This window comes from Anser brachyrhynchus, assembly GCF_964034855.1.
Source record: "Anser brachyrhynchus genome assembly, chromosome: 17".
Lineage (NCBI taxonomy): Eukaryota > Metazoa > Chordata > Aves > Anseriformes > Anatidae > Anser > Anser brachyrhynchus.
This window is the reverse complement of record NC_137710.1, coordinates 5,412,258-5,432,860: the sequence shown is the minus strand read 5'-3', so window position 1 is coordinate 5,432,860 and position 20,603 is coordinate 5,412,258. Positions and strand designations below refer to the sequence as shown.

The following is a 20,603-nucleotide window of genomic DNA, read 5'->3' as shown; positions in this document are numbered from 1 at the left end:
TGATCTCTATATTCTGTATTAGGGAAAAATACATAGAGATTTACTGCTAACAAAAGAAGCTTTTTGCAGATGATAACTCATTGACGTTTTGGGAAGGCATTTGTCTCTGTCTTTTGACTTATTAGTGATAATGGGAGTCATACATACAGTGGGAGGCAAAATCAGCTATTAACCTACATAGCAAGCTGCAGAGTATTGTAAATCCTTCCTGTCTGTGTTATGATGGGATCCATTTGTGTGACAAGCAGGATGAAGATGAAGTAATCATGTATCTTTCAGACACTGAAAGACAGCTGAGAGAGAACAGACAGAGCAGGGCCTCTGCAATGATGAAAATTCAACTTTTCCCTTTCCTGTGGGCTGGAGAAGAATGGGTAGGGTTTGCTGAGAGACACTATTAATCTGAACCTGATCCCAAAAGCACAGACCAGTCTTGCAAGGACACGTAGGAAAGGGGGTGTAAATTCCTACTTCATTGTGTTTTACCTAGCCACGCTGAATTTTCTCTGGTTTATATTGTTAATCATTCTATATAGGTTCATGTGAACTCGGGATAGTTTCTGGTTGCACTAGGAATAGGAGGGCTTCCATTTGCATATAAGCTACTTTTATGATGCTATTTGTATTCTAATGACATAGCCTCAAATAGGGAAATAGTGACTTCTGCAATGTTTTCATTGGCCTCATATTTTGAACTACCTAGAAACTGATCTTGGAATCAAGTCCATCTTTTCGTATAGACTAGAAGTAGCAGTTGAAAATATACTCTTGCTGCAACTATTCTGAAATCAGTTTCTGCAGAAGAAAGTTTCAGTGTTCTCTTTTTTTTTTTTTTTTTCTTCATGGAGTAAAACTAAGATTTCTGAGAGTTTCCCCTAACTTCTGTGAATTTTGTCTGTTATAGCATATGTACGCAGCCTTGAGACCATTAATAAGTCCCACTTGTCTGTGGTCTTCTAGCTGCCCTTTTGATGACATGCACTAAATCAGTATGTGACTGACTTTTCTGGCAACAGCCTGTTGGAAACAGAGTGCTAAGTAAAGCCTTCTGTAGCAGAAATCCATGGGGTAACTTAAATAATCTAAGAAATGGTATTCAGAAGCTATGTTGGGATTCTGGCATTTGAAATTAATTTTACCAAGATAAAAATGTTTCAAGCCAAATCAAGCATTATGCTTTAGAAGTAGGATTTTGCCAGCTGGTCCTTGTCTTTTAATTTTTAATTTATTTTATTTTATTTTTGCATTTCCTTCTTATGTTTGTGCATCTAAAAAGGCCAACTGGATTGGCAACTGTGGATTCTTAATAACTTTAGATTTGAACTGCTTAGTGAAGTCATCTGGTTCCATAAGACTAGCCAGAGAAGATGGCTTACAGCAGAAATGCTCGAGTAGCCCAAAATGACAACACAGAATGTGTTGTCACACACCCTGTCACACATCATACCTATGTGATTAGTACTATATTTAATGCCTGGTGAGCACAAAGACTTTGCTGTGTGTTCCTGTCAGGGCGTACAGTAATAACTCTGGGATTCTCAAAATACAAGTTATGGTAGACAGGAGAAATGGAATATGTATCTTTGTTTATAGAAATGGTGTTCAAATGCACTTTACTAGACGAGAAAGAACTTTGCCCAGACAGGTGATCCATGTCTAGTGCTTTTGTATACTCTATTGGGAGCGGAGGTTTAATTTAAATTATACTGCCTACTTTGTACCTTCTGATGATGCAATTTTTCCCTAAAATGCTCCTTTGAACTTACATGATGAACCTTTCATTAGTTGCATTTCCTTCACATGCACAAGAGAAATGTAAAACCTTCGTAGAGTCTTTCTGTACTTGTGGTAAGTCAGTGTCTCTATATTGATCACTTAGCCCAAGAACAATGAGAACTCGAGCTCAGGAGTTTGATTAATACACAAAGTATCTTTTCTCTTGGCTAGATTAGCATAATCATTATAGTTAGAGAGTGCATTTTCACTCCTTCAGTATCCTTCTGTAGCAGTCAAGGAATTAATTACACGAAGTAAGGAGACAATTCTTCTCTGAGAATCTTGTGAGTTTGGTTATTAAAGGCCTGCTCTCCTGCTGAACCTGCAATAGAGCCTGACCAAGAGACAGGATTAAATCTATGCATCGATGATATAAACCTCTGAAGAATTGTAGATGATTATCTTTCTCATTCAGATATGCATTTCAACCATTTAAGTTGGAGGGGACGTGAGTAGGGCACAAGAAAACGATCAGACTCTGTCCAAGGTCCTGAAAGCTTGTGGGTGAACATATTTGCTTCTGTTTCCGTTGAAGATCTGACTTCGGTGGGAGCAGGACAGAGCTTTGCCAGATTAAGACCTTGATCCAAGCAAGTAGTAAACTGCAAATGTAATGTGATGGACAACGGACATTACAGAAACACCACAAAACCTAATGATAACCATCAGAGTCTATGGCAAAAATGGAGACTTAATTGTTACTGATGGGTTTTGACATTTTTCTGAACTTAGTCTTCACTTTGTGTGGGCTAGAGCATTAGATATGTTAAGTGGAATTTAATGTTCCCTGGCCTTTCCAAAAGGAATACACAGTGAGGACTGTGTCTCAGTGGAACTATAAATACTTTCATAACTAACAGGAGGAAGATGAGACCAAAGAAGAACAAGAGCATATGTTTTAGTTCCTGGTCCTGTGAGGTGAGAAACAATTTTTAACTGCGAGGAGGACCATGGCTAGTCATGGCCACCCATCCTCTCATGGAGTCCTCACTGCCATGAGAAAGGAAAGAGGACTGACCTCATGCACTGTGTGAATCTTTGAAGGTATAAAGCTTTTAAAGAACTTGTCACTGTAAGTAGGAAAGTGTTTGAGAGGGAGAAATAAGTATGTCTTGCGTTTCTAGACTGTGAAACAGTGGCAGAATTTATGGCTTGCACAACATTTTAGATACTCTTGTGTTACTCTGCATTCTTCCATCCTGATCTGCCTTAATGTATCACTTGTGCAATCACTTTCACTGCAGCAAAGATATGTAGTTGTTAATGCACGTGTTCTAAACTTGTGTGAGCAGAAGCTTTCATTTGCAGAGTCTGTCTTTAGGGCAGACTTCATTTCATTTAGAATAAATTATCATATATTTATAATTAGTTAGCAAGTTATTTACATTAATATAAGCAAATACATGGCACATTTCTTCACGAAGATTGCCTTTAAATCATGTAGGGGTTGTAGTAAGCACGTTTTATCCTTAAGAGTGATATTTTCTGTTTCCACTTGTGTATGGAGGTGTGTAAGAAACTTGTCACTGATTCTTGTCTGCAGATCCAGACCTATTAGGAAGAGGATTATGAGAAAACAAACAAACAAAAGCCACCAAACAAATAAGAAAAAGTATTCATAATATATTAGAAGGTAGTACTCCTTTCACTGATCTATACAGAATACTTCAGTCTTCACTGTCATTGCTACATGTGGTTTTTGTTCAATTTCTGATGCACTGAAGCTACAAATAGAAGTGTGATTGCAGCATGAGTAGATAAACTTAAACTGGCTTTCCTCTAGCTGATGTAGGTACCAAGACCTATGAAACTTAATCCATTGGAAAGCTGCTACAGAATGTGCTGAAACCATTAATTTGAGTTTACTGCATCTGGTGGAATGGGGTATTAGTGAGATGGAGACAGTGTGGCTCCAAATCACTTCTCTCGTTTCCTTTTGTTTCTCTGTAAAGCTGCGAAGCATGTCTCCCTCTGACCGTTCATCTTACTCCCACTTTGAAATTTTTCTCCAGACTTTTTTTTTTTTACCTCAGAGGCCTTCCAAGGTGGTTGCCCTGAACATGTTTCCTCTCCTGTGCAATGTTGTTTGGGTTGTGGAATCCCTGCAAAACAGATCCAGGTTTTCTCCCTCTACAGGCTGTCTATCTGTATACCATGCATATTTTGCTTTTTAACAGAAAATTCCATCTAACAGCTGTGATCATTCATGCATGAACACAGCATTTCTTCCCGTTTTACCAAAGGCAATCATGAATATCCTACTGAAAAGTGTTGTGTAGTAACACTGATAGGTAAGATTAAAAGTATGGTTATATTCTGCATGTGAAGGATTGCAATGGTAGAATCAGCAGTCTCATGGTATTTGGTGCTTTTCAGAAATTATGGATTTAGGTATGAATCCCACTTTCATTTATTAAAAAAACAAAACTTCACGTTTCTGTGGTTATGGAGGAAACTCTGAACATATTTGAGTCTTTAAGGTTTATATCTGAAGGCAAATAAAAAGAAATCCTTAATATTTCTGTGCAAGTTATTGCAATTCGTTTTTTGTGAGACAAGAGAAAAACAGACTTAGACTATAGCTATGAGATGTATTAACTCTTAAACCTGTAAGAGCAGACTGAAACATTAGAGCTGCAACTGTTCTTGTTTTTTTTTTCATTGCTGGTTTGGGTGGTACAAGGAATTCAAAAAGGGCAATGAAAATCTTTGTTCTCAGTTTGACTTCTTGTTTATCTGTCTTCGAGTTTGTTAGGGGAACAATAATTTATTATAATGCCTTCAGCATCCTCAAATGTTATAAGAAGTTATATATATATGTGTTATAAGAACACAGGGTCAGATTATGCAGTTTAGTTATTGACTTCATTTCTGGTCTGTATAGGCAAGTAACATTGTGAAAGATATCTGAAAACTTGAAATTACAGACAGTACATATATTTACTCAAAGTATGTCTTTCCTTCTTGGGGTCACCTACTAGTGTCCCTCAGTTTCTGCAGAATGCTCTACTGCTGTTAAAGTCAATAAAATCTCTGGAGCTATGCTGGGGACTTGGCCCTAATACCTTACTGTCTGTAGCTTCCCTGAATTGGATCGTTATCTGCATTTAGATCATTCCTATGTCTCTGCAGATAAGAATAACAGCTGCACAACACGCAAGTAAGCTACGGGAGAATCAAGAAGACTTATATACTGCATATTTCATATAGATCTTGCATAAACATGGGTATCTCCTTCCCTCCCTCTGCAAATTTTCTGTGAGATGCCAGCCTGTTTCCGAAAAAGGCCTTTTTTATGCAGTCTACAGGTGCAGTGTGTTTTGGTCACTCAGCTTCATTCACTGAAGCTTTCATATCAGTCTCATTTCTTTATATCAGTCTCATTTCTCTATTTCAGTTGTACTTTTAAGGCATTCTAACAATGCAAAAGTGTATTGTGACAAAATGTGGAGGAAAAAAACATATTCTCTTGGCACTTATTTATTTCCAGGTTATTAAAGAATGATGAAACTGTATTTTTCTTCTAACTCCAGCTCTTATTTTTCTCTCCTGGGAAAAGAATCCTTGAACCAGAGCTAGTGGATGGCTGATTAGAGAGCTGTACAACGTTTTTGCAATTAACATATTTTGCTTTTAAATATCTTTGTCTGAAAAGCACGTCTTTCTCACGTCTTTCTCCATAGGAAAGCATAGTTGGAGAAGTAATCTCTAAGATGAAAAAGCTATTCCAGGGCCTGCCATGTTGTTTTGTTTTGTTTCTCTTATTTAATCTAAAGCATTAAGGCAATTTACCTAGTCTCCTTCAGTGCATGTTATTCTAATACATAGCTACTATGGAATAAACTTCACTACAAATCTATATTTTCTTTTCAAGATATTAAGGCCAAGTGTAAAATGCAGTATTGAAGTAGTACATAGAGGCCCAACAGAGATGTTAATTACGAGTTTTGTTTTCCTTTGATATATAGCTGTGAATACAGCAACGGTGGTATGATTGATTAGTTTTTTGGAAGAAAATATGGGAAAGGTAAGTTAATTATATTAACTTGGCTCTAAAACTTTTCTCTTGCAAAACTTTTCTCTTGGTCATCAAGATTAAGTGCTAGATGTCTGTATGATGTCTGAGGTTATGAAGGGGAAGACAGAGTAGAAACATAGGAACTTGCTTGTATGAACTGACAGTATTCAGTTTATGATTTTGAAATCTGTGAGGAGAATTTGGAAACTTTTGAAGTCCAGCTGAAGGCTTTCATTTTGCCAGGTGTCTGCCACCACTGCATCGATCTAATAGCTGGAATCTTTTCCAGTGAAATTTTGAGTTAAAGGAGAGGCAAAGGTTGGATGAGCCCAGTTGGACTGGTAATTTTCAGGTATTTCAGTGAAGTTATGCTAGGTGAATGTCTAGTCTAAAGGAGGTCTTGGTAACGCAGCCAGACTCCCAAGTGTGTTGAAATCCTGGGTGAGCTCTTCTAAGCCAAATGTTCATTTTGTTAACAAATCCTGTGCTGGAGACACTTATAAACCCATTTCTTTCTGACTACTAGTGTTGATGGCAGTGTGCCTTGCATATTCACTTTAGAAGGTGTCCTTGCTAAAAGACTGAATGCTGAGGATGTGCGGATGTAAGGGGTTTATTTAATGCTTCATAACTTCTGAAGGAAGAGATCACAATCTCCATAAATTAGAAAAATAGTTCATCTTGCAGGGTATGCTTTCTCTTCCATAATACTTAGACTTCTATGTTTACTTCTACTTTCACTGTCTGTAAGCAAGATGTGTGAAAACAATTAACCTTGGCTAGGATTTTAAATATAGACATCTCCATATAATAGCATGCCACATTCTTGTAGGTAGCTGGTGAATCCTATAGCACTGTTTTGAGAATGCTCCAGAGAAACAGTATGGACACACAGCTTGAGTATAGGCTCTGAGTAGTGCTGTATGGACAAGAATAATGTAAGGTCATAAAAATAACATTGTGTCTGTATTGGATTTTTGTGTCTGAGGGCTGCAGGGTCCCCGTGAGGTGAGGCTGGGGCTGCCCCATGCTGCACACAGCTGGTTCCAGCCTGGTTTTTCTGGGGTGGAGGTGGAGGTGGAGGGGTCAGGAACAAAGGTGTGAAGTTGAGCCTGGAAAACCAGTGTGGGTGGAGGAGGAAGGTGTTGTTTAAATTTGTCTGTTTGTCACTATCCAAAAACTATTTTGATTGGCAAAAAAATAAATCGGTTTTCCCCAAGTTGAGCCTGTTTTGCCTGTGATGATAGTTGGTAAGTGACCCCCGTCTTTATCTCAACACACAAGCTTTTTCATCTGATTTTCTTCCTGTCCTGAGGAGTAGGGGGAGTGAGTGTCTGGGTGGGCGGCTGGCAGCCAGCCATGGCCACCCCCACGGACCTGCATAGATATTTTTGTGTCGTGTGGGCATAAGTGCCATCCCATCCCCAAAAGTGGGATTTCATTTTGACCGAAACAATTGCTTATTTGGACTAGTTTTCCAGCATATTTGCCCTTGAGTCAAACCACTGGATTCAGGCAAAATAACAGGACCTTTCTAAAATAGAATGCTGTACCTGAGCTTGTGCGCTGCTGGGAAAATATCAGTTCTTAGCAATACAATACTGTTTAATTTATGCCTTGCAAACATAGATGAGGCATGTCTGCTACCATTAGGAAGTTGCAGGTGAAATGAAACACGGCACTGTTACATGTAGTAGAGGGATAATATAGGACTATTGATGAAAAAAACAAAGGGAGATTTTGTATAGGAATTGGAAGAAAGGTGGGAGTTCTGGCGAATGGTCTTTTCATCCTAGATTTATGTGTGAGATCTGTGAGCAGCAGGATTGTCCCTCTCCAGTCTCACCACATATGGAAAGTTATGGAAGACATTTTTGAGGGAAATTATGAAAAAATTATGGGAGTGCAAAAGGGCTATGATCTATCTGAATGTTAAGACAAACAGGCTAATTTGATCTCCTTTAACTGATTACTTAATATTTAATTTCATCCTGTGCAAATAACTGGGGGAAGTAGGGGGGAAGCACACCTCAGATATTTACTTTTTTGTGTTGCTACTGGTACAAATATATGTGCAACTTAAGGGTCATCTTGCAGCATGTTTTTGTTTATAATTTTTGGAGACCATGCCTTCAGTTTCCAGAGTTTTTCCATTTAGTTTATTACTAAACCTGCTGTAACTTTAGCTCTTTAACGCTATAGAAAACTGCAGAAATATCTTCTTTTATTGAAGGGTAGAAGGAAAGATTCTTTTCATTTATGTGCATATTTTTCATTCATGTTTTGATACATCTTTCCAATTTGGATTTCTGGAGCACACTCTGTATGCATAGCGTCTACTGTCTATCTGTACTAAGGTTGAAACTGCTGATATTTTGCAGCTTTGTCTATAGTAGGTCCTGCAGACAGATGAAGCTAATTTGTGTCTTGCTGTGGACTCTTTCAACTAGTATACTGAAATCTAACGATGTGAATGTGATGTATATTACAGGTAATTACAGTAAAATATCCAACAGAGAATGGGAATTGGAAATCTGTTATGAAACAGTCACACTAAAGATTTAAAAAATGTAATCTGTGGCCAGTGATTGAAAGCTAATATAAAATCACTTTTTCATGTACCTATGCAGAAAACTTTTCCATCATCTAGGCTTACCTCCAGGGCAAATGGCTTGATGGTCAGAGAAGAGTTTCTTTGGAAATAGGAAACAGTCTGTGTCATAAAAGTCAAGTAAGATTTGACCCTAACACTAGACATGGATCTGGTATAAGCTCCAGGAACCGATGTGCTTTATACCTGATTTAGAAGACAGTTGCCTGCTTTGTCACCAGATCTTAAAACTGGATCTGATACTTGATTGCTTCAAAGAGCTAACAGGTATTGCAAAGTTCTTTAAAATGCTTTAATGTTAGGTATTGTAACAGGGCAAAGTAACACTGTCGCACCAGATTATTTTTACGTTCTTTATTCCAAGAGCTTGCTCAAGGTATTGAGTTTTCTTGTTAATGAACCTGTCCAGATAAGGTATAGAAGAAATGCTGCATGTGATCCTTAATATTCAGTTCTCCAGCAGTTTTATTGGCCAACTAATTCTCCAAAGGCTTGGAACTACGTTTCCATACCTGAAGCAGTAATTTTACTTCTATTGTTTATTAACCACATAGTACCTTCTATATTCTTTGCTAGGTGATAAAATGACTTGGACATTTTAATAATATCTGGCAAATTATTTTAATTTCCCCTTTTATGTGATTAATAATAGGCTAGATAGACATGTGGATAGCGTCTAGTTGCTATGTGGATTCATGCATATATAATGTAATATGGAGCATGGATGGATATAGAAACTAATAAGCAATCCATTATAATGGGTTATACTAAAAAATTCTTATCTGAGCACTTAAAAAACTTTAAATGAAAGATTCGGGGTTTGGAATGTAAAATCAGTTTTGAGTTTTACAGCTTCAGTTAATCACTATTGAAAATTGCTCCCCAAGACAAAAGAGACAAATTCTTTAGAAAGAAATATTTTGCTCAATTTTTCTAAAGCATTTTGTCCATCCAGGGAATTCTCTATATGTGCTTTGTTCACAGTAAGTATGCATCTCACAATGGGAGGGTGCATTACAAAACAACAAATTGCTGTTGTCTTTAGTTAGGCTTTAGATTTCAATTAAATTACATTGAGGACACCATATTTTGAGGATTTTAATTTTTTTTTCCAGGATATTTCCAAAAGTGCAGTCAATAAAATCCAATGTTAATAAACAGGACATTTGCAAATTAAACTGAATTGGGACTTCACTAAATTAATTACTTAAAACTCTAGAAAGTTTCTTGGAAAGAACTAACAGAGAGTCACTCAAAAGGAACAGGAGTAACTAAAAAGTATATTGCTTGAGAAGGATCATAAAAGATGTTTTTGGTTGTCATTTTCTTGGAGGAACTGGAGTGGATGAGACTATACAGTTCTGAGGTGAATAAAGTAAGATATTTTGTGTCATGAACAAAAGCTGACAATACAAAACTCTTACCTCCAACTGAATCTTTTTCCTGGCTTTTGACAGTCATAATTTATAGACTGCAGCTGTGTGGTTTGCATATAATGTTATGTAATTGTATCATAGAGTATGTGACATTAGCTAGAACTGGAAATAAATAAGTTCAATTTCAGATATATAGCTTTTTATGAGTTCCATTTGATTTGATTCCAAGTACAGGAGGCATTTGATGTGCTCCCAAATGCACTTAATTATTTAAGTGTTATCAATAATAATTATGATAATTACTTTTGAAGATTCCAGAAAATCCGTATGCATTAAACAATTTAAGTTTTTTTTTCTTTTCTTTTTTTTTTTGTGATTTATTTATTTTACCCTATTTGGATGAATTTTAATGTTTCTGAGAAAAAAGCTTAAAATTCCCAAGAAAAGATGTGAAAGGCTATCTTAGCCTCATCCCTTAGGCTTAGGCATCTTGTAATTAGATTCTTTTTAGAAGTCATGTAATTAATTCAGTATTTTTTATGTTTGGACTCAGGAATGACAAGTCTCAATGACTTGTTGCCATAGCAGACTTGTGTCCTTATAGATCATGGAAGGTGTCTTTGTGGTTTCCAGAGGCAAGCAACTTAAGAACATTAATGTTGGAGGAATCCCCAAATCTTGTGATTGTGCTACAGAAGTGGTTGATTAGAAAATGATGACACAGAAAGATCTCGTAGCATTAGAGTTTAATAGAAAACTAAACTTGCAATGTCAGTTCTCTTTTTGCTCCAGTTGAACTAGAACTGTGTTCTAAGGTACCTTGTAGTACTCAGTATTTTTATTCAGAACGTAACTTGCTTTGTGACCTTACTGAATTGTCTTGATATGTGGCTTGAAAAACAAATGCAATAGATTTTCCTTACAGCCAGATCTCAGTTTGAAATTATTTTCAGTGGCAATAATGGAATTAGGATTGACTTGGATGTAAGGATTTGGACATGTTGATTTGTTCTTGCTCCCACCTTTGCTCCCATATTCCCTAATAGAAGCACAATCTGTTCCATTTAATAGGCTTTGTTCAATTGCATGACTTAGCTATTTGTACAACAGCGGCCAATGGTCTCCCACTGTAATGGAGGTAGTCCAGCAAGGAGTTTTTGGATGCTCTCCCTCCCACTTCCCCAGATGCTTGTATCTCATTTTGGTCTCTATCTTTGTGGTGGCATTTGTCATAATTCTCTGTCATAGTGCACCATAGACATAATCATGGGTTATCTCTACCTCCATATAAGCAAGAAGAACAGCTTGCAAAATGCTTCTTCACTAGCCTTTGGGCCACTGTTCTCCAATGTTAGCCTGTAAGCACAGAATTACTAATGTTCCTTAAGCCTTTGTTAATCACAAGGCTGCCAAATCCAAGATTTAAAATATAACTCGGTACATATCAATGCCTTATTTTTATTCTTAATTGTGGTCCAAAGGCCAGACTGAGGAGTTCAAACTGCCTACTTCACAGCATGCAGTTTTCCAGTATTTATTTAGTGCAAAGCTGTAGACCATACAAAGTAATCCCACTGCAATATCAACTCACAAACAATTTTCTAAAGCATCTTTAATGCACAGTGTTACTGTACCCAGAGGTGTAGGAGAGCAGTATTAATGCAGGCATGATAGTTCTGAGTGTTCATATGAGTCCTCAGGGAATAATAAACAGCTTGAAATAACAACCAACAAATTCTCCAGGTGCTTTTTATCCATGTGTCGGCAACCGTGTTGATTCCTGATCAATGCAGAGTATTAAGACATTTATATGATTGAGATAAAAAGCTGCCAGGTTGTACGAGCATCAGGCTTGTATAAGATAGGAGAGCTGAGTAAAGCCAATTGTATTCTATTCATAAAATGCAGGAATGGAACTTGGTAACATAAAAAATACCGTCGGTGGGAAGATTTTGATTTTAATTTAGTACGTGTACTAGGAAAGTTGAGTTATCTGTAAGTCACTCAATTACCTGATCCTAGTATTTGAATATTTTGCTGGTACAAAATGAGAGTCCCAGCAATAAGGCACAACTCATTCCTTAGGCAGCAGAAACACAGCGCCTTTCTTTCAGATGCAATCCCCACAGAGCTCGGAGTATGCCTGTCGTGACAGTTACTGGTTTTGACTCTCTTACCCTGGATCAGCAGAATCATCTTTCTTACTGATGCCAGACTTTGGCATCATGGAGCTTCTCCACTGAAGCACTGAATAGACAGAGTACTCATGTGACAATTAGTTGTCTTAGCTCGTGTCATGGAACAAAATCTAGACAAAGAAGCTGATCTGGAGATGATAAAATCTTTTGGAACTCTTTCTAATGGGCTGTGTGGAGATTTGGATCAGACTGCATTTTTTGATTGAATGTACCAAAGTCATACATGGTTGCATAAAATTGAGTTTCATCCAGCTTTTCTTTGAAATCATTTGATAATATGAAATTCCCATAGTATAGTAGACCCAGCTAAAATATTGACACATTCTCCTATAAAGTGAAATCACTGGTTTCTGTTCAACTTTTGTAGCCATCCACTTTAAATAAAAGAACAGAAAGTTCAAAATGACAAAATCTTATTAGAATCCTCAAATCCTGACTTGCATGAACAAGCAAACCATGACGTGAGTGATCTTCCTTAGTGGCTTTTTTTTTTTTTGGTTCCCCTGAATTGGGGGTTGTATGTGGCAATCTAGTGGTCTGCAGTCTAAATCAAAAAAATAATTTGACCAAACCTAACATGTAGAAAACTATACATGTAGGAATGTGCTGTGAAATCTAGGCAAACATCTGCCAGGCTTGGGTTTCTCTATATAAGTTTATACCCTTTTGGAAATTGTTTATAGGTACCTCTTGGACAAAACATTGAATATTTTTTTTTTTGCTTTTGCATAAGTAAATATAGAGCCCTCCCACCATTTATTATTGTCATTAAATGTATTTCAGAATATTAAAGCAGTTTCTTTTTAAAAGTTTGTCAGCAAGTTAGGGGATATAAAAGTATTTTCTTGATTTTGTGGACATAATTTTGTTTTTAATTGTTTTTCCAATAGAAATCCAAATGAGGTAATGTTTGTCAAATAAAGACAAAGCAAAAATAAAACAGAGACTTTACTTTTCTGCTTTTTTTCCTCATTCCTGATCAGTGGAAAATATTTTTAAATGTGAATATTATTATTTTCAGAACTCCCAGGTGTTCTTGTCATGTTATAGTAAAATCTACCCCCTCATAGAATTGCTTTACACAGTTTTAGCCAGTTAGTGCAAAAAGAAAATCTTTCTGACCATCCCATTTACCTTTCAGGGTCTATTTCTGCAGCCTTTCTTCTGTAAAAGATTTACTCACATGAGTAATCTCATTAGCTTAAATTGAATGGTGTTGGGATTAACAAGTGTTTGAGTAAATGAGAAGAATTTTATCCATCCCTCTTTTTGAAAATGGAGATGTTAGAAACTGTTCCCTCTTAAATATCTTCCTAGCAACTCTTGCACCATTCAAGTTACAATGCAGTACATAAAATTCATTATAACTCAATTATAAGGCTCATTAGGTGGATGCTGGCATTTTGGTTATTTTACCAAGTTGTGAAACATATTCATTTATTATCCATGGTATTGTTAAAATCAGAATGGTACAGTGAAACTAAATATAACATACAAGATTGTTCAGAGCATAAATCTGTGGATCTTTGCCAAAAAAAAAAAAAAAAAACTGCTTTATGTTACCTGCTTTAAAATCTTCCTGTGCTATGCTCATGGCTGAAGCACAATGGGAGAACTGTACTTTGGAGGTGATAATGAAGTCAGAGCACCTTTGACAGATTGCCACTGCATGCTGGTTTATGGTGGGTTTTATCCTTTTAATCTCTTGAATTTTTCCAGCATGTAGAAGGTATATTTATCTACCTGTGCACCCTTAAATATGCTCCAGCTTTGCTTTCTTTGTTAATTAGCCTTGGTTTCCACGGTAGAGTGCTAGCAACAGCAGAATCTGTGACAGGGACTCAAACTTCCAGAGCGCTCTCTACACAGCTAACGGAGTAATTTGTCCTGTTTCAAGCAGTCAGAGTGAGTATCTCCACCCAGGATGGCATTTACCAGCATTGGGGAGCTTCTTTACTTTGTGGATCATTAAAGCAAACTGCAGCTGATCATTTTGAAGTCTGAATCTACTGTTGCAAGGGTGCTTCCATCTATGAGGTTCAGAAACCAGGTTAGCTTTTGGGTTTAATTACTCCTTTCTAACTCTAGGTTTTTCCCTTGGTTCAGTGAATGTATGTACTTGTAAATGTTTTATATACTTCCAGTGTGTGCTAATTAATACAGTTTATGCACATCATGTCTTATCCTAAGGTGTCAATTTCCTTTTGGTGTCCATTTATTATTAACTATAATGAGAGGCAAAGAGACCTCAGAGAAAGCTTTTTCCTCATTATGTTGTTTCTTGGGTCCTTCCTGTCAGGACCTCCCAGTCCTCCCTTTAATTCTTCTCAGGTATCCTTAAGTTACAGATGACAACCTTTATACATCTGAACAGGATCTCCCAGTGTCTGGTTATGGTTTTCCATGTTCACTCCCTGGTGACAAAAATATAAAATGGAGCTAACATTTCACTTTTGGCCTGAATTCTACCATATGACTTTAATCCTATGAAATTCACCAATCTCATATCTTGCTACTATTTAGTAATTTGTGCCTCAACATTATGAAGTCACAACTCATTTAGATCGTATTTCCTTTATGCAGAGATTATCTTGATTTTCTGTACAGTTTACAACTTTGAGTCTTCCTATCATAAAACAGTATGTAACAGCTTTGAAGTGTTTAGAAATAGGTGCATTGCTGATGATAGGTGAAGACCCCTGAGAGATGTATGAGACAGCTCTGTCTCATGCTCCTATTCTGCAGGTGAAGCCCACTGCTGAGCTTGACGTGGGGAATTTAACATTGATTGCCTGTGACATGTAGGCTCTCGGGGGTAAAGAGAGGACTCTCATCAGTCTAGCACACTTCATCCACATGTGCAAAGTTGAAAGGTTCTTAATGCCCAAAAGAGATGAAAATATCACTGCACTATGAGGAGATCAGAACAGACTGGTACCTTACTTCTCAAGTGGCCTGCCTGACATTTGTTTGACCTACTCACAAAGTATAGAACTACTTTGTGAGTGTGGTGGGCACAGTCTGATTCCAATTAAGAGCTGCTTTTCCAGCCTAAGGCAAAAAGTGTGCTGCTTACTTTGTAGTAAACCGACACTCATGTATTCCCAGGAGTGTATTGACCATGTTTTACTTATTCCCTTGCCATTCTGTCAAAGCGAGTTGAAAAGTGTTGTGTTTGTTCTTTACTCTCCTCCTCAGTGGCCAAGGTAATGAATCTTCTATAGTCTGTCAATATCTGCATCCTCTCCGTTACTCTGAGACACTAAGCAAGATAAATGGTGCCATGTAATGACTGTGTAAGAATTCTAGTCATGATTTGTCTAAATGGGCAGGGCAGCTCCTGGAGTTACACACTATCATCCTGCAGATCCTATTTCAGTTGGACTTTGAATTTAGCTTTTGATGTTTAAACTGGAGCCCTACTCCCACAAATCTCAGATTAAGTGAAGTCTTTTATAATGCCTTTTGCATGGTCATTTCTCATTGCTTCCTGTTTTAGAAGATAATGGACACTGTAAATTCTCCTATAAGAGCCCCTGTGTCAGTGAGAAACCATGCCCCAGAAAATGAAATTCTTCTGCTGTGTTGAATGTTCAAATCTCAAGCTACAGAAACCTCCTGAGTAAAATCTACTCAATGCATAGTTTCTGTATGAGCAAACTGCTGTACAATCCAAAGTCATATTGTGTGGCAGCCTCCTCTTTAGGTAAGCACGTAAATGAGAAGTGCTGAATCTACTGTTTTAGACAGTAATTCAAATTAGTAGTTATATCGCAGCTGAAACTTTAACATGGACATTATTCATATGAATGGGAGTAGTTACAAGTTAATGCTCACACCTTGATCAGGAAAGGAACGTTGTCAAGAAAGAAATTCCAATGGCCATCTGATATTTTTTTGGTGTGTGTGAAATAAAGCAATAAAATATTTTCAAAGGAAGATTAAGATAATATAAAGATGACATTTATTATTCATTTATTATTCTTTCACCTAATGGTGGTATATTTAGCTTTTTTTAGTTTGCATTTCTATTTTAATTACAGACAGAAAAGGGTGTTATACATTACTAGGTGTTCTTCTGCTGGATAGGATCATTCCTCTGTCATGTATTTGAGTAGGATATATGTGACCTTTAGCTGTGAGGGATGTAAATAGAAATTTACTATTCTTTTATTTTTTCCATTAGTACAGAGTTTTCTTTGGGGTATAGAAATATATAGCTCGATTTGTATTGTATTTTCATTTAATTATAAAAATATTGTTTGGCTTTATCATCGATATGGAAACATGCTACTTCAACAGTTGAAATATTGGCACAGAAGAAACACTTTTTAAAAGTTACCATCTGTCTTTGGTCAGTCATTCATGCTACTAATACCTACCCACTGGGAGTTGGGAAAAGACCAAAGCTTTCATATAGGCTAATGAACACAGGATAACAACTTTACTTAAACTTAATTTCACCATGGTACAATGACCAGCTAATTGATCTGCTATAAAAGACTGCAAATCGTTAAGTACTAGAAGAGATGATGTGAATTGGGCTGTATTTTGGTCAAGAGACAAAGCCCCTACGGTTTGTAGCTTTGATTACTTTCTTTGTCTTCAGAGATTATTTCCTTTTAGTTCACTGACTTCTTGTGAATGCAGAATACTAATGGTAAGAGACCATCCTAGCTAAGGTTAAAGCAAAGGGGAGTTGTTTCTGGATCTCGACTATTTGGCTGTAGTTTAAAGTTTGAGATTAAAAAAAAAAAAGTTGATTTGACTGAGCTAAAATTTCTTACCTTATGAGATGCAGAGATCCAACTGGTGGACAGTCCTAGAGAAATTTTACTGTGTAGAGTTGCACTTAAATCAGAACATAAATTATAAAGATAGTGTAAGACAAGGAGTAATATTATATGAGTATAATCATGAGCACTACCATCTCTACCATTTTCCTTGTTTGACTTTGATCTTTTGATCTTTCCTTATGCCAAGTAAGCTCTACTGAGTTTGTGGTTTCACTCTTGGCTTCCTTGGAATAAATTTGACCATGGCCAATCTGTATGGCACTGAATGGCACTGAAAACTCTTCTCACTAGTGTCAGAGACAGGATATCTAGCTTCAAAAGCTGTATAATTAAAGGATTTGTGCTTTGCTTTGCTTTCAATACTCTATATTTACAAAAAAGACTACTCTTTGTGTAGATAAGACAATCTCCTGTGCAAAATTGTACTTTGTACGGTGATTTCTCTAGTAGCACACTTATGATGGGAGTGTTTGTGTGTATGTATATATACATCTACACTCTGGGAATTGATGCTCAATAAATCTACAGTGCTCACTAAAAATATATATATCTGGCATTGGTCCTATGGATGAACCTTATGACATTAATGTTAAAGGCAACATAAATACTCCTTGACTAATTTACAGTAGTCTCTTGTTTGCCACTGCAGAATTAATAGGCATGGGGCAGTACTGGAACTTCTGTGGTCCAATGTCTGAACCATCTACTGCTCAGAAAGCAGTGCCTGAGATTGCAGCTCTTGTATCTGTCCTAATGAAGCTGAATATTTTTACAATTAATACCAGATCTTCATGTAATACCAAAAGGACAACAATTTTTTATTTTTTTTGAGTGGTCTTCTGATGAAATCATAGTAGGGCCTGCTGAAAATGATCAGTATGCTAGCATTGGGTTGGGATTTAGTGAGGTGTAGCTGAAAGCACTCTTGAAAAAGCTTATCCTCTTCAAATACTTTGAGAACTATTAGTTCATCCTGAGCAGTAGTCAAATAGTTCCTCTTGTTTTTCCTCTCTTTAGTGAGCTTATGAGAATTTTTAGTCTTTACTCCTTTATTCTACCCCCTTAACTAATGGGACACCTTTCCTACTCTGGTCTCAATCAGCCTGCACACTAATTAAGCTAATTGGCAGCAAATTTGATGCGCTCCCTAATTACAACTGCAGAAATTTCCTGAGAACAACCTCTCTATGTTTTTTTCAAATAATAATAATAAATTAAAAACCATCAAACCACCCCAAACTCCGACTATTCCCTGTTAGGACTGCTAAAACATTTTCAGAAGAATTTGGTTAGGTGGCTCCCTGACTTTCTGTGTTGCCATGGCCTCTAACTACTATTTAAATGCATCAATGAGGAGGTAGACAATTCCAAAGAATTTTCTCACAGGAGGCTTTCTGCTGAAGAGCTCTGGGCAGAAGCTGATGTTTTAGGAAAGGCATTACTGGAGTGCATCATGGTTCGAATCCTGTAAGAGCGTAAGCCTCAAAAACTAATTTAATCTAGAGCAGCCCTGGGGTTTTGCTAAGTCATGCAATTAGCCAAACCATCCCCTGGTGTGGGTTCTAATTAAATAGAGAGTTCCTCTCCAACCCACCATCTTTTAAAGAGCAGCTCATGCTATCTAGTGATCTCACTTATCAGTTAAAATAGTTCTGAAAGGACAATATCCTATGTAAAAGCTGCAAATCCTGTTTAAAAAAGAAGTAAATTTATTCTCATTTTCTGGTCAGGATTTAGTGGAGGGAGGAGAAATCTCAAGATTTTACTCAAGGTATTTGTAATGACTGATAACATACTACTTGTCATTATAGCAAAGGCCAAGCTGTTTTTGTTAATGAGACTGACTTCATCTTTTGTTTTGTTTTTCAGTTTATGTGTGTGTGGGGGAAATACATCTTCTATTAATTCCATGTTTCCTGTGGATTGCTAGTTTTATAAATAACCTTTTGCATTTAGTATTATTTTAGCTGAGCTGCCTTGACTTATTTTTAATCAGTCTCCGAGTGCAGCTACCAGATCTAGTCTTCTTACAAGGAAGTAATTTGTTGCCTTGGGTCTTGTGACTAGAAGGGAATAATGCTTAAGCAGAGACACATATAGGAAGGAAGACAATGACTTCTAACACTGTTGAAATGTCAGACCATGACCTTTAAAAAGACTGAAAGAAACCAGAGGGCATAAGCCCTAAGGGATGTTTCTGCATGAACGAGGGTGGGAGTCGACTATTTCTGTATCTCCAAGAAAAGGTGATACATCACTGCCTCTATTCATTTGGCCTATAGAATTCATTATTGAAGACTTTATTACTGAAAACACACATTCCTAAGCAGAGATTTCATTGTGCTAGTCCTCTTTTCAGAAACTAGAGCTGAAATTAAACGTATATTAGGATTGTGCATCCTCTTAAATGCAAATGATTTGAAACATTTTAGTGCTTATAAAACAAACAAACAAACAAATCCCGTGGCTTTTTCCCAAAAACTGACAACAAAAAAACCTACTCCGTGATGTCTTGCACTAAAGATCTCCTCTCCGCTAGTAAAGTGCTGCTCTTTTTGCTTTCTCAAGAGTTCACATGAGAGTTCTCAAATGCTTCATAAACACAGTAGAGGGGTCTGATGGTTATATTTATACTGAGAAAAGCTGTGTCTCACCAGAAGGGACTCACAATGTCCCCTGCTGCCAGGGCAGAGGGAAGTGGGTAGGCAGTGTTAGCTTGTGCTATTTATCGAAGCATGGTTGCCCTGTCCTGTAGGCTCTTCCCAGTTTAGAGTATTTCTCCAGGTACTGTGCAGCTAAACCAATCTGAAGCCTTTAGTTAATGTGAGAGAGAAGTATTTTGTTTCATACCACATTTGAAATGCCTGCATATGGCAGGAAAGCTTTCTCAGGAAGTTACCTGCTCCATGCTTAACAGGAGTGTGAGGGTAACAAAATACAGTGTGTTTCCTTGCAGGTATCCTGTCCAACTGTTATTCAGGAAATAGCCTGTGGGTCCTGATGTGGTTACAATTCAAGGAAATAGCAGATTTTAGGTGATTTAAGGAAGAAGAAAAAATTTTAATAAAAATATGTTGATCTGCTCTAGGTATAAAGTATTTACTTTTTAGCTTGTGTTGCAGTAAAAACTAGGCAAGATTTAACTTATCTTGTACTGAGGAAGGAACTGCATGTACATGCAGCAGAGACGATATCAACCTGAAAGGACCAGCTACATAACTGTTTATCATGCTATCTGCTTCTACTGATAATTCTCATGGGATGTGATGTGCACTGATGAACATTTTGTTGGGAACATTTCTCTTATTCTGTACAATAGATGATTCTTTCCACCAATTATAAATATCTTCTCCCAAAATATTATCTGTGGGCCTGATCTGCCTTCCTCCTTCAGGTTAGATTGTAAGGTATCAAAATTATTGAAGATATGCAAAGTTTTTCACTTTCCATGCCCATGGTGTCGTTAGTGCTATTTACTACTTGTCCGATTTAAAGGCATCAAGTATTAAATTTTATATGTGGCATCTCTGTGAACCATATGTAATTTGGGAGAACACTTTTAATATGTCATTCTAATGCTTTTGCTTTCTTTCACTTTCAGTGGTTTATCTTGGTTGATTTATTCCTGGATATTTCCTAAAGTACCAGGCAGTAAACATCTGTACGCTTTTGTGATTTGTTTGAGCAATGCAAAGCATTTTTCAGTGACCAGGAGAGGAGTTTTACACATTTGTAGACTTCATGCATAGATATGCAACAAGCTTAGCTTGTAAACCGAGTAAGGATAGTGTAAATTATATTAAATAAATAGTACTTTTCAGTTCTGTC

At 37.0% G+C, this 20,603-nt stretch overlaps 1 protein-coding gene across 12 annotated transcripts in view; it reads left to right on the top strand.

Moving 5' to 3' along the window:
- The window catches only part of TMEM132D (transmembrane protein 132D), a 288,698-nt gene that overhangs the window by 63,997 nt on the left and 204,098 nt on the right, over window positions 1–20,603 (top strand). For 2 of the 12 annotated variants that reach the window (XM_080559654.1, XM_080559657.1), the window contains exon 1: window positions 17,995–18,546. The exons of 9 other annotated variants lie outside the window; for them this stretch is intronic. Coding sequence is in view for 1 of the 3 variants with exons in the window: in XM_080559652.1 (XP_080415778.1) it covers window positions 16,624–16,639 (16 nt within the window). In the remaining 2 variants the exon portion in view is untranslated. Of the gene's footprint in view, window positions 1–15,817; window positions 16,640–17,994; window positions 18,547–20,603 lie in introns of those variants that run through there. One more of the 12 variants, XM_080559652.1, reaches the window with a different exon arrangement.